Consider the following 13,875-nt stretch of genomic DNA (forward strand, 5'->3'; position numbering starts at 1 on the left):
CTGGTATTTGATCTCCTTCGACACCATATCCCCTCTCAACATGCGTGTTCTTCGTTCCAGGATCCACCGGATGGGTCGAGTAAATTGGATGAACAGTTTTCTGATGTGTTGATTTGCTTTTCTTTCCTGCAAAATATGAAGATGAAGTAGAGTGAAACCTTAGGAAAGGAAGACGAATAAAATGATTTCAGAAAAAAAGAAAAAAATAAAATAAAATCACAATTTATACCGCAGTAGAATGGAAAACAGCAAAATGGCATCTCTGCAGCAACATAAAAAAATTGATTAGCACACTCCCTTTATATAAACGAAAACAGAGCGGCAAAGAAAAAAAAGAAGAAAAAAGGTTGCCCTCAATTTCAGCGGGAGTGATGACACGAGACAGAGTTATGAGCATCAATGCTCCTAAAAAATGGTACTATGTCATTATATTAAAGGCAAATAAATGGCCATTTTCCACGTGGCAAAAATGCGCGAAGCAAGGAAAAAAGAAGAAAGAAAGTAGATTAGCCTTTAAAAAAATCAGTGTGATACTGATAAATAAAGCAGAAACCTATCGTGAAATTTGATTCCGAAGAGTGTTAGAATTTTGTAAGAGATTGGAATCCCTTCTCTAAGAGCTGATCGAACGGCTTGGTTCTAGCCTAGCAGCAAAAGAAACCAAGCACGACAGCGGAAGACATGTCATTCATTACTCTCAATCATGGCGTGTCGTTCATTTTTGGCTGGACTGGCTACCCTTCAGTTGAAAAACAGGGGATGCCTTTTGTCAATATAAAAGAAGGAAAGAAAACCCGAGTAATAATAACTTCCCAAATCAGCAGCAGCAGGTATCCTTACTTCAGGTTTGTATACCAGTTGTTCACAGGTGCTGTACTTGGATTGGATTGAAAAAACTCTATAATCTCTGCTTTCCTGTCGCAGCTGTGGTTAGGGGTAAGTACTTGTATAGGATACTCGCAAGTATGATAATAGTTATTTCTTCTACTTCTTCTAGTTCTTGTTTTTTTTATAGTAACATGGGTGCTTGAAGTTGATAACGCGGTTAGACTGTTCGACAAAATGTCTAAATGAAAAGTTTGTTTTTTTTCCAATTTGATTGAAATATGTGAGTTTTTTTGGCTAATCAAATAAATACCCATGTCCTCTTTTTGACTGGAATTGTAAAAGATGCTGCTGGTTTGCGTCAACTTTTATATTTTACGTGCAAGTTTATATAAGAAGAGTGACTTCTTTCGGAGGTCATTTAATAAGTTTGACTATATTTTGTAACAGGGATAATGATGGATAGCAACATACAGGAAAAAGTTCATAAAGTCGAGGAATTTTTTGATGGCCATTTGAAACCACAGCTTGTTCGCGCTATTGCTGAACGGTATAAATTTTTTTTTTTTTTAATTATTACTACCAATTGCCTCTTTGTACCATTTTAGCAACCGTGAACCAAAATGATAACAAATTATTTTAAAAGTTTTGGCTTGTCTGGTTGCTTTGTAATCTCAGACATAGGTTCTGCTACTGCTATTAAAATCTCAAAGCTTACGACTGTTTAAGTGAGAAAGAATGCGAAAAGAATTCTTTAATTGGACAAGTAGATTCCTGTTTAAGCTTACAACTGTTCTATGCGAAAAGAATTCTTAAAAAAATTGATTCTATCTAACATCAAATTCTTAGGATGTTGCTTCTTTAATTTGTTGGATCGAAAGTTGAGAAGTAGAAAGAGATTTATGATTTCTGCTATGTTGAATGCTTATTGAGTGTTTTTCATGCTCTTATTTTGCAGGGACAAGGTTTTTGAGCAACAAAAGATGTTGTATCCTTTTCTTTTTATTCATGGTTCTTTGGAGATTAAATAGCGGGTAGTCAGTACCCATTTTCTTATAACCAAAATTTCCTTGTGCATTGAAAGGAGGCCATTGGGCATCGGGTGTCTTTCAATTGAATTTCGCAACTCAATTACTGATCCCAGGTAGTCCCATTATCTGCTTGACTCTTTACTTCTAGCTCAGATTTGTGAAGGAACATAGAGAACTTAGAGAAGAACAGCGTACGATGGTCAACCTTGGCTCCGTATTGTACATGCAAGTTGATGTGTAAGTGCTTGCTGCCTTGAGTACTCTACTACACCTTTCAGTAGCTGTATCGATATATTCCTTCTCTGAACTCCATGTATTATTTACATATCAGGCCAGATACCCACCGCATATTTGTGGATGTTGGACTTGGATTCCATGTGGAGTTTACCTGGCAAAGTATGCACTTTCTCTTTGGTTAATCAAAGCTCTGTTTAAAGTTTATTCCCCTAGAAACATGTTGCAAAGATAGAAACTTAGGGGCCATTTGTTTTTGCATAAAATATTTTATAGAAAAATGGTCAAATGTACAATATTTTGAAGTGGATCTAGGAACTTAGAAAATTATTTTAGCTCATAAAATTCCGTAAAATATTTCATGGATAATACGGAACTCATGATTTCTTACTTACACCATCATCCAACTATTTTAAACGCCACCCCACACCCCGCCACCCTATCAATGGCATCCCACCACCACCACCACCACCACCTCCTCTCTTCCACCATCATTGCTGCCGCCACCCTACTGGCATCATCATTCAACCACAACTTTGCCACCATCTTTCTGCCAAGAATCCATTACCATCAAATATTTCATGTCATTACTTACCAAACTTCGAAAAATATGTTAAACATGTCATGGATGTAAAAATATTTTAAGTAAAACAAACACCCCTAAATAACAAGACAACTTGCTGATGTTAGGACTGAGAAAAAAGAAATCCTTGCTGGTTATTATCACCATGAGCTATCTAGAATCAGTTCTTTTTATGACGAACCTCATTTGTCATTACATATTTAGTCCATAGGACTACCATAAAAAAGAAGAAGAAAAAGAAAAGCTTGCTGTACAAGTTCTCTGGATTCCATTACGATAGCTAAGAGATGACATGGATTAAATCCTGTGTTATGACGAACCTCATTTGTCATTACGTATTTAGTCCATAGGACTACCATAAAACAAGAAGAGAAAAAGAAAAGCTTGTTGTACAAGTCCTATGGATTCCATTACGATAACTAAGAGATGACATGGATTAAATCCTGTGTTAATAGCATATATTGGGACCTCAAAGTGCCTCCGAGGCAGAAGTTGGTGCTTGCCAGATTATTCTTCTCTTTGAACATTTTGCTTGGCCACGGTTACAACTTATTGGCATTAATCCTGATGAACCCTTGGGCGGGGATGCTGGAATAGGGCTCTGTTTCATTGTGATCTAATTATGCAAGCTCAATAATGGAATGAGACTATAAGATCTTAAAAGCTTTTGCATAATACATCTGCTTTTGCATCTTCCCTTCACTTCCTTGTCGATGCATCTGTGTCTCTCTGTATCATCACTCTTGCCATTGTGTGTGGCTATATCATCACTGTAGCCATTTTCAAGTAGCAGGAATATTTAGGTTTTCTTTAGTGATAGTTTATTTTTCTTAGATTAATATGGATATTCGGGCGAGTTTTCTTGTCTCCTTTAATTAATTTTATAAATTTTAAAATTAAAAATTATATGAATGTCGGTTGCCTTCTATCATCTTGGTGTTTAAGAAAATAAAAAAGTCACTCCACTTTCTTTTGAAACATCTCAATGCTCCTAGGAACTGCTTTCAGCGGGTCCTTTTTCATCTTTTTTTTTTTTTTTTTTTTTTCATCTTTCTTAAGTAGACAGGTTGCTGTCCTTTGATGACTCGTGAACCAAGGTGGGGCATAAACATTACATTTAACTATACAACTGAAATGACTTGTGAACCGAGGGCTTTTCTTGGATGTGAGTTTTAACCATACATGCCCATGCTGAAAGCACGTGATGATATGTTTTCTAGCATTTCTTGATAGTTTTTTGGGGTTTGAGAACTATATCATTGTTGCATGCAGGTTTGTGAGGGGATTCGGGAGTTACTCCAATTGCCAGCAGATAAATCGTTACCAGAGCGTGTTTTTTAATATTTAAGAGATAAAAGTGTACCGCTACGACTTTCCCTTCTTTCATAATCAACACGGGGAAACTTTGATGGAAAGTGATGTCCGAGAAAGTGAAAAACAAAAGATTCTTATTCAGGGATCTAGAGGATAAGTTTGACCTAGTCGCGTCCCTGTTATTTTTCACTTCTGCAAGTTGTCCCTCCTGTAGCGTTGCTGATTTTACTTTTAACCGTTTTAACCGCAAACGTTTATTTACCACCAGGAATGCTGTAAAAGCCATGCGGCAATGACGGAATACCCAGGAGTCACAGAACCATGTGGGCAGGAGCTGAATCTTTTAAAATGGTATATGGAAAATATTTTTTAGACAAAAGTTGACACCTGTTTTTCAACCATTTTTCATTGTGAAACAAACATTGAAAAATAAGAAAAGGAAAATTCAATAAACTTCTAAATACTGTCAATTTAAAAATATTTTAATTTTCATAATTTTTTAGTATTATCAATTCCTAGTATCCAACAACATCATAATTTAAACCACCACTTTCATCCCTAGCTAGCTATCACTATCATTGTGGCAACAACAATATTATTATCACCATCATTATCAATTACTATCACTTGATTAGCTATCAATTCATCATTGTTTTTATTATTACTGTTATTATTTCAATATTATTATTATCATAACAATTATCATCATATCATTTACTATTATTATCATTATAATTATAACTGTTATAACAGTTATAACAGTTATCTTCTTATAACTATCAACATTACGATGCGGGCCAACCTGCATTTCCAACAAATTTAAATGCTAATTTTTTTTATAAAAAAAATAATATTTTTTGGTTCATACTGATGCGCTGATTTAAAAAAATAATAATAAAAAATATTATTTTGAAGCATTTTGGCATAAAAAGTACTTTGAAAAACAATCTTAACCACACTCTCAAACAGGTTATCCAATGTTATAACAATTGTCTTCTTATAACCACCATCACTACAATTATTATACCGCTATTATCATTCATCAGTATTATAAAATATTACTGTTATAATCATTACATTACCATTATTACTATTTCTTACTAACAACATAATTTTTTTCATGTTATTATCATTATTTAAAAAATTAAAAATTATTTATTTTTTCAATACACACAAATTATACAATCCTAGAAAAATATTTTTGATAGAAAAATATTTTATTAGCATCCATGGGTTTGGGTTTTTAAATGTTTTTTTAAGAAAAAACATTTTTCGCAAAGCAAATGTACCTTAACAATGACTCGCAAGCTTGCTAGCACCCCTGAGCAAAGATCATCTGCTACCTCCTCCCATACGGCGCCAACCTAGTGATGGCCTATGGGCCAGCAGTGTGAGTTCTGTGGACATTGAGGTTCACACGTAGAAAAGCCGGGCAATACAAATTTTGTACAGAATTACAGGGAACCTGATATCCATTGTTTTTTATTGCTGGCACAGGCACAGGCACAGGCACAGGCACAGGCACAGGCAGCAAAATTAAGGCCATCTGTATTGTTAAACTCAGGAGTCAGAACCTCTATCCTACTACTAGCTAACAGGTAAAACTACCAAGATACATCGATAAAATAATATTTTAAATAATATAAATATAGTGTTTTTACTATATGTATACACTTCAATAGAAAAAAACTATTTGAAAAGTAAATTATATTAAAATATGAAAAATCAGTGTTTAATTTTTTTTAATAAGTTTGATATTATTTTTTTTCTACATTAACTATTTTGTGGATTCACTTTATTGGTTTTAATTTTTTTTAACTTTTTTGAGAGATATGTAGGAATAATATTTGTGGAAAAAAAAATTTGCATTTTGTTTAGCATTTTTATTAAAGTGTACTGTAAAATAAACATGAAAAAATTAAAATAATATTTTTTTTAATATTTAATTTTTTATTTAGCACATCCATTAGAGATGCCTTTGAAGGGGGAGTGACATCTTATGCGTGCTAAAAAGCAAAAAAAAAGTGAAAACATATATTTTTATATATATTGTTCAGAAATACACTGGCACTCTATTTTCTTTTTGAAGAACTAGGGTTAAAGAAAAAAATAAACTGAAGTGTCATGCTCAAATACATTTTTTTTTTATTTAGAAAATCGAAAAACTAATTTTTTTAATTTTTAAAATTTATACCAAGTTTAAGAAACATATTTTAAAAATTCTTTGTTGTTTTTTTTTTTTTTTTACAATTTTTCATCATTTTTAAAACGAAATATTATGTACAAGCACCTTTTAGTTTGTGATGTAAAAGTTTAAAATTATATATTTTCTACATATTCATGTTTAGTTAGTTAGTTTCATAAATTTAATTTTCATTACAAATATATATAGTATAAATATGTTTTTAGTTAACAATATTCCACAAAATTAATATTCCACAATAAAATTATCACAAATATAAAATATTAAAATGACTATTATATATAAATTATGGTTTTGATTCTTAGTGAACAATAGATGTAATCTTGGAGTGTTCTTATCGCTATGAGCAAATATTATTCATATTTTTATTGAAAAAAACTGCAAATAGAAAAAAGATGAAGAGTCATCTCAATTTTTTTTCCCTTCCCGGCATGTGACTGGCAAACTGGACCTTAGAATGATTCCCACCTGAAATAGGGTTTGTTTGTTAGGATGGAGGCCAGTGGGAGAAAAGATGCCTCATCGTGAAAAGAAGCAACTCTGGGATTGGACAGCACGGAGGAGATGAATTCACTCGTAGCCATCACCAAACAGCTGATGCCAACATCGCTTGTTTCATGCATTGGGCAACGCATGATTTAACCCATCGGGTCATCAACAGTGCGGTGTAGTGGAAAGCAACAAGCGCATCGCTATCATTTTAAGAACCTTGATTGGACTGAACTGATGGGATGGGACCGGTAAATGAAAGAAAATAACTTCTTGTTTTATAGGCTGTTTTTACTACTGTTTATGTTATTAATACTCTCCACGGCCGCGGCTGTGCATCGCTGTGTTTGTGTGGCAGCAGAGCTGAATTAATCAATTAAAGGTTTGCTTTCGCCGACAAAAGGAATCAATTCACGGCCACTTCAGATATATCAAGGACATTTATGCTCTTCTTTTCTTTTCTTTTTCCCTGCTGCGTAGCCACCCATGTATGTGGTTATATGACGCTCTTTATTTTCTTTACCGGATCATGCATATAATGGAGGCAGTCTCTCCGCCCTTATCGAGCCAACTTTCCGGTGATCAGCGGGCAGATTGCAGTAGCAAGAGTTTTGTTTAATGTATACATGAATCCCAAACACTATGGTTAGCACAGCTTATTGATCATAATTAAGTCCCACCATTAACTTAAATATTCTACCTATTTTCTCAGGAGAGGAGCCTGCTGCATGTATACAGTACAAATTATTGCAATACTTCAACAGGAACTTTACCAGGAGCTTGGCCAGTTCTGTGTGTACGAAATCAGAATATTGATGGCATGCACTATTCATTTAGCTTAATGAGGACGAGAAACTTGCAGCTGCTGAACTAGATATACCAAATAATTAAACGGCTATATATGACCTGTTATAGCTCCTGATGATATATCACGTGGTTCTTTTTTGGGTAATTTTTTCCATGTCCTGAAGGGTATTCTGCAATTTCATACCATTTCTTACAATGAAGGCGGAAATAAGAAGAAGGAAGGAGGGGGGGAGGAGGAGGAGGAGGAGGGGAGGAGGAGGAATGAACTGAATTAAAATCCAGGCTTTATATTTATCACTTGTCAAGACCGTCGAAGAATAAAATCAACCTTTTTTTATCTGAAACAATAAAAAAAAAATAGGAGGAAAACTTGTTGAGGAATAACATTACAATCATGAGCCTATAATTTGAGATAAAAAAAAAAAAAAAAGTTTTTTCAAAGACAGAATTGTAAATTTATAAGTTGTGTATACTTATATTTTTTAAAATCTATTGAAACGAATTTTACTAAACAAAAAACACAAAGGAAGTGAGCATTTTAATTGATTAGAGTGACATCAACTCCAAGAAGGCGTTTCTAGTTATGTTTTTTAAGAGTTTTTTTTTTTTTTAAAAAAAAATTAATTGATAATATTTTTTAAAATACTAATATTAAAAATAAAAAAATATAGAAAAAATACCACTATTAAAAAATTCATTTCAATAGATTTTAAAAAGTATTCTGCCCGTTAAGGTTATGACAGTAAATATCAGGCTGGTACACGTGTCAGATTTTGTGTGGGACCATGCATAACTGGTCCCGTATTGGGGCTGGTCTTTTGCTGAGTTCTGTTCCGTGGGGCGTGCAGTCCCACTCCCAAGAGTATACTCTCTGAAGAAAACAGATGATATTGAAAAGATCAATGGCTGGCTGGTGCGTCATCAGATATAATGTTTGTTTGTTTTACAGTGAGCGAGAGACAGAGCCGACGAGACAAAAGGGAAACTCGAAAACTCGAAAGACAGACTCCACTGTCTTTACTTCATGACCCATATTTATCTTTCCCTTTTCCCTGTCTCATGAGCTCAGTATTGTCTCCATTCAATTGGGTTTGGGCTGGCTAATCCTGTCTGTTAAATGAGCTGGTTGGTTTTTATGGACCATTTCTTCTCTTTCCGGGTCCTACAACTGTCCTCTCTTTTGTTTTCCTTGGTATTTTATATATCTGGTCTTTGTTTCTTTTAATTTCTCTGGCACATAACATGAAGGCTGAATGGGCTGTATTTTTTCTTTCCTTTGGTTCCTGATCAGGTGATCATCGTCGCACATTTCCTGAAGTCTTTTAACCACTTCCATCCATCAAGATGTAATAATTAGTACAAATCGTATCTTAGCAAATATAATTTACCAATTTAATCTACTTGGTTCGTATCTTAAGGGAATAGTTTTGCTTCTTCGCGGAAAATAAGTAAAGATAAAGAATGGCGCTGTTTGTGCAAGTCCCTGCCATTCAGACAACTTCCGGCCAAACAAGAACATGCGTCGTAGTTCATTGACAAAGAAATGCACAACTCTTGGTTTGTTGTTTTGCTACGAGGAGGAGGTTCTTAACATCATGCAAGTTCTAAGCGTTCGCATCTAGCCAGCTAAAGTGATAAATGGGCTGCGCTACATTTGGAGCTAGGTACTGTTTGTATTGATGCCAGTCATTAATTGAAGAATTCATAGGCTTAGACTTAGACAAAAATCAGCAGTAGAACATTAGCTTCTTTAAATTTTCACTGAGCTTTGGTAGAGGAGCTGCCTTTGGTGGGGCTGCTCTTGAGATTGTAGAAGCATTTCTCATGGAAGCCATGCACTCTGATCGCTCAAGGTAAAGTCTGCCTCTATATGCAGCCAAGTGAGCATAGTAAGCTGGAGGCACTAAAGAAACTGGCTTGGTGCACCTTACAAATGTGTAGCACAGATTGTAAACCAGCTTCTGTAGTTCATCAGAAGTGAATTGGTTCTCATCCCACAGGACATGGTAATGTGTTGGCCTGCTTGTACCTTTCACTCCCCAATGGCTGCATAGATAGAAATCAAATTCCCTTGGATGTGTAATCACAGTGTCCACGACAGTCCCAGGGGGTATATTTTCGTCAGAAAACTGGTTCTGAGTTGAAGATGGATCAGTTTCATTCGGAAACAACCTTGTGTGATGTCTCTTCTGGACTACTGCAAAAGTAATGGGAGGCCTATAACCAGGGAATCTAGAACAAGCTTCTCTAATGGCTTGCAATTCCTCTTTAAGGACCTTATAAAATTGGGTTTCGCTTACTCCGTCCCTAAAGAATATAATTCTTTTGGGAAGTTCATTCAATTCTTGGTAAAAGTCGTCTAGTAATTCTTTCACCATTTCACCAAGGTCTTGGATGATTTCTTGTCGATGTGTTTGCGACCTCATTCTTGAGACATACTTGTTTGCTGCAGGCCAGTTCATGCTACCAACCACAGCAGCAACAGATGGACTGATATCGTCGAGCGGGTGAGGATGAGTCACATCAGCTCCCATGAAGATCACAGGTTCATTGGAACGAAGGAGGCGAGGAATCTGAGAGGGTAACGAATTGTACAAAGCAACTGTGCACCCACCAACTTTTGCATTGATCTTGAGAGCCAAATTAGCCAGAAATTGTGAGCTCAACTTGCCAAGATTTAAATACAAGCAGCATTGGGTTACGACACCAACACTTGTCTCTGCTATTCGCTTCAAATCTGCGTACCCTTTGTGTTTCTTCTCCATTACGCATATAAGCAGCTGGAGATTGTTTGATGCGGCGCTGTGTATCTTCTTGAGTTTTGATTCCAGAAGGGAGACGTTATTTAGCACCTGAGTTGGCTCAAATTGAGGTTTAATCATCGTGTTCTTGTTAAGGAAGATGCCTAATTGTTCACACCTTTGAGATAGCTGGTTTATGAATTTTGGAATGCTGGACTTCTGATCAAGGGTGCCTCCAAAACTTATCAGTGCCCACCTTTGGATTCTAGTTCCTTCAAAGACATGGCTATCCAGCAGGTTCCACTGGCAATCATGGCGAGAAGGAATGAGATCTCTTACATGGCCACCATCACCAAGTCTCAGTTTTGGAGGTTGAAGAATTCTGCCGCTCAATCGTGTCATTTCTCTTGAAATTTGGAGTTTGAATTCTCTTCCCTGGCTGCCACTGTTAAGAAAAAGGTTTACCAAGTTCGAAACAAATGAGTGAAGAATCTAAAAAAAACTAAAGACCGAGTGAAAATATTAGTTTAAATGAACTTTCAAGAGACTCAAGAAAAACTTTCGCTGGGGCATTCTTTTAGCACTTTTGAAATCACCTTGTTGGGCCAACAGTTCCTCGCATGACTCCATCTATGATGGCTTTTCGTTCTTTTGGTCTTTGGCAGCCCATCTTAAGTATCCTTGCAGTCTGATCATCAGATAGCTTCCCGAGAAACTTCTGGCCTTCACAAATCATACAGAGTTCCATAGGAAGATAACATGGTTTGCTCCTACTAATCTGCAAGCATGGTAAGTTTCTGAATTGTATATCGTAGTTGTAGTGATCCTTGAAGTAACTCAACAACCTCAGATTTTTTCCATCCCTGTCAGAAAACCAAAGATTTTCTGTAGCTTCCTCAGTTAGGCCAAAAACCCGGTATCTCTGAACAGTTTCCCTGTGACAAACAAAGATCCTGATGTTCTTTAAGGCCTTCTCCACTTCTTTCCTTTCTTCACCAACCAAACTTCTTTTTTTCCTTTGAGGAAGGTCCCGAAGAAATTCTAGACGCTTTTGCAGGTAGGGAATTATTCCAATACTTTCATGAAATGCAGTCACAGAGAAATCCACATTGAGAGCTAGCCCTTGCTGAGTTGGCCGTAGACTTTGAAAGAACCCTCTTAATGCAACCGCTCCACCTCCAATTTCTTTAGTTCCTCCCATTGAACTAGAATACAGTGATCTTCCCACAGGTATACATCTCTCCATTGGACTCTCTCTCAAAACAACATCCAAAGCATGCAGATAATCCTGAGGCAGAGGGATCCAATCATCGCCTTCCTTGCTCAAGTAGCGACTCAATTCCTTGCCATCCAACTTCGAAACAAGCTTGATATTTATTCGAAATAGTTTGAGTTGTTGATGCTTCTCTTGCAAGAAATTGAATTCTCCAAAAGGCAGTGATGACTTACTAGTTGGGATTGGGAGGCTAACATAGAATTCAAGCCTATCCTTTTGGAATTCAACAGGACTGTAAAGACTTTTTCGGCCATCGTAGGCTGGAAGAGCACCAGAGAGCACAGCTGAATTTTCCTTCACCAGTTTTTGCTTGATCATCCGGGCAACCTCCCTGGAAGGATTAGGAGAAATTTCCACATTGTAATGGAAAATTCGTTGCGAGGAGTCGAATTGAACAGGGAAGTGGTTGGCAAGGAGAGTAATAACTGATCCTTCTACACCACCAGAATCTGGTCTCCTTGCAACCACTAGTGATTGTGTGTTGGCACTCATGACTTTCCTTCCACCATCTCCTTTAAGAGGCCGATTCTTCTGTTGTTGAAGCCCCTCAAAAGCTGTTCATACATGGTGAAAACTATCCGTAAGTAAATGGAACCAAATTCAATCACTTGGGTATGGTTTGGTCTCATACCAGATCATCTAGAAATGGTTAAAAAGATCTAGAGCTAGAATAAAATCAAGAACATTATAGCATTTGAGTCCTATTTATTACAAGTAAAAGAGAAAATCTGTTTGGCATTTAGATTATATATTTTCATTATTCTCCTTTTGTAAATAATTAGATTCCTCGTTGCTGATAACTCTATACTACTTTAATGTACCCAAAGAGATTAAAATGAAAGAGCTGTCATAATTTAATAACTTGGTAGTATAAAAGCTCAAAGCAAAAGAACACAAGTACTTCTCTAGAGTCCTTGGACAGAAACAATAAATATAAACTTCCAAGGGACATACATGCATATAACGGTATCACAAGAAGAACAAGAAATAACTGAAAAAAATTCCGAAACAGAAGGTGGTTTAAGATTAGTAATGTTACCTGGTGAAGTTGTAACAGCTGGGCTTTTGGTATCAGAGGAGGTATGAGGAGAGGGGGAAGGAGGAGGAGGAGAGGGGTTATTTAGCTTGCATAAAGGTTTCTGCAACTGGGTTTTCGATATAAAGCTATGGTTCTGAGGGAGAGGTGGTGTTAGAGCAAGTTGGAGAGGTATTGGTGGAGGTAGAGGAAGAAGAGCTGGGTAGTAACCGGGGTACTGGTTATGGTTAAAGAAACCATATTGATTTGAGTATTGCAAGAGTTGGTGCTGATAGTGATAGTGATACTGATACTGATACTGGTGATAATGATGCTTGTGGGTGTTGGTCCTTCCTCTGAAAGTCTTGGTCTTGGTGGTGCATTTCTTGTTACCACTGGACTCTTCTGTCTCTTCCATGACTTCGTTGTGAGAGAGCGAAGCAAAACACGGTGAGAAAAAAGGACTTTGCTTCTCATGAGAAGCAAAAGGAAAGAGAAGACATGGGCTCCTTTAGCAGATATCAATGCTAGAGTGTCTCAGAAGGAACTGTAGTTAAGGCAGAGAGAGGGAGAGAGAGAGGAGTTCGGGTTTTAGCTCCTGAGGTTCTTTGTGTCTGGTTCTGAAGAGGGGTTTAATGTTGCTGAAGTAGTGAAGTTCAAAGGAGGGTGTCTGGGCTGGCTTTAAAGAAAGTTAAAAGGCCCCACTCATAAAATGGGTAAGGATGTTTTGTAGTTATTGCAATCTGTGTGTGTACAAAGCATATCTTAAGGTTAGTAGGGCTACTGATATACCTTTATGATGCATTGACTAGCAGTCACTCTTTTTCCATAAAACTATCCTCACCTCACTCTCTCTGTTTTTTTTACCCCTTTCTTTCCTGATTCTGCTTTGAAGTCAAATGGGGTGAGGAAAAGCATACATTTTATTAGGAGGAAATTATTGTCAGCTGATAGCTACTGGGCTTTCATGTCCTTTACATCTTACAATTTATTTCCTTTTTCCTTTCTCCTTATTTACTGCAGAGTTTTTTAGCATCATCTTGTTGATCATCCCCATCATTGCCATCCACTTGCATTACATGAATGGACTCGGACTAAATTGTAGCCGTGTTTCATCTATTGGGACCACTTTGCGGACCAAAAAGGGGCGAGGGCTTGGAGACATGACAGAAGCACAAGCAAACCGAGCTACCAAGTTTACTTCTTGCTAGTGGTGTGTGCCTACTGCCTGCCTACAAGTGAAGCCCCTGTGCGAATTCAAAGAAACCCCAATTCCAGGCCCTAATTCTTCAATGGTGTGTTTATCTGCCGACAATCCTAATTACACAACCAAACCAGAGGTGGTTTTTCCTCTTGA

General features: G+C 36.7%; 2 protein-coding genes across 17 annotated transcripts; one reads left to right on the plus strand and one right to left on the minus strand.

Annotated features, from left to right (window-relative positions):
• The first annotated feature begins 117 nt into the window (after positions 1–117).
• On the plus strand, positions 118–4,465 carry LOC118043003 (uncharacterized). 16 transcript variants are annotated; one of them, XM_073412195.1, is made up of 7 exons: positions 118–936; positions 1,276–1,375; positions 1,784–1,813; positions 2,010–2,093; positions 2,188–2,252; positions 3,740–3,838; positions 3,946–4,465. In XM_073412195.1, the coding sequence occupies exons 2-7, from the start codon at positions 1,281–1,283 to the stop codon at positions 3,951–3,953; spliced, it is 381 nt and encodes a 126-aa protein (XP_073268296.1). In that variant the 5' UTR covers positions 118–936; positions 1,276–1,280; the 3' UTR covers positions 3,954–4,465. The 16 variants fall into 16 exon arrangements, 7 of the variants coding, with proteins under 7 accessions (XP_073268296.1, XP_073268297.1, XP_073268299.1 ...); XM_073412196.1 differs by having other exon boundaries at positions 118–845; XR_012171083.1 differs by lacking the exon at positions 1,276–1,375 and having other exon boundaries at positions 118–845; positions 3,733–3,838.
• Positions 4,466–8,994: 4,529 nt separating this feature from the next.
• Positions 8,995–13,178, minus strand: LOC118043004 (protein argonaute 7). The gene is made up of 3 exons (XM_035050786.2): positions 12,543–13,178; positions 10,824–12,057; positions 8,995–10,672 (listed from the first exon to the last, which is right to left on the minus strand). Exons 1-3 carry the CDS (start codon positions 12,934–12,936, stop codon positions 9,214–9,216), a joined length of 3,087 nt encoding a protein of 1,028 aa, XP_034906677.1. The 5' UTR covers positions 12,937–13,178; the 3' UTR covers positions 8,995–9,213.
• Positions 13,179–13,875: the final 697 nt, after the last annotated feature.

Source organism: Populus alba, chromosome 10 (assembly GCF_005239225.2).
Source record: "Populus alba chromosome 10, ASM523922v2, whole genome shotgun sequence".
Classification (NCBI taxonomy): domain Eukaryota; kingdom Viridiplantae; phylum Streptophyta; class Magnoliopsida; order Malpighiales; family Salicaceae; genus Populus; species Populus alba.

Coding starts and splice junctions, on each gene's coding strand:
- LOC118043004 (XM_035050786.2), bottom strand. CDS start 12,936: ATGGAAGAGACAGAAGAGTCCAGTGGTAACAAGAAATGCACCACCAAG. Junction 12,058..12,542: donor AGCTGTTACAACTTCACCAG/GTAACATTACTA, acceptor ATGTATGAACAG/CTTTTGAGGGGCTTCAACAA. Junction 10,673..10,823: donor GGAACTGTTGGCCCAACAAG/GTGATTTCAAAA, acceptor TTTTCTTAACAG/TGGCAGCCAGGGAAGAGAAT.
- LOC118043003 (XM_073412194.1), top strand. CDS start 682: ATGTCATTCATTACTCTCAATCATGGCGTGTCGTTCATTTTTGGCTGG. Junction 2,094..2,187: donor TTGTACATGCAAGTTGATGT/GTAAGTGCTTGC, acceptor TTTACATATCAG/GCCAGATACCCACCGCATAT. Junction 2,253..3,739: donor TGTGGAGTTTACCTGGCAAA/GTATGCACTTTC, acceptor TTAAGTAGACAG/GTTGCTGTCCTTTGATGACT.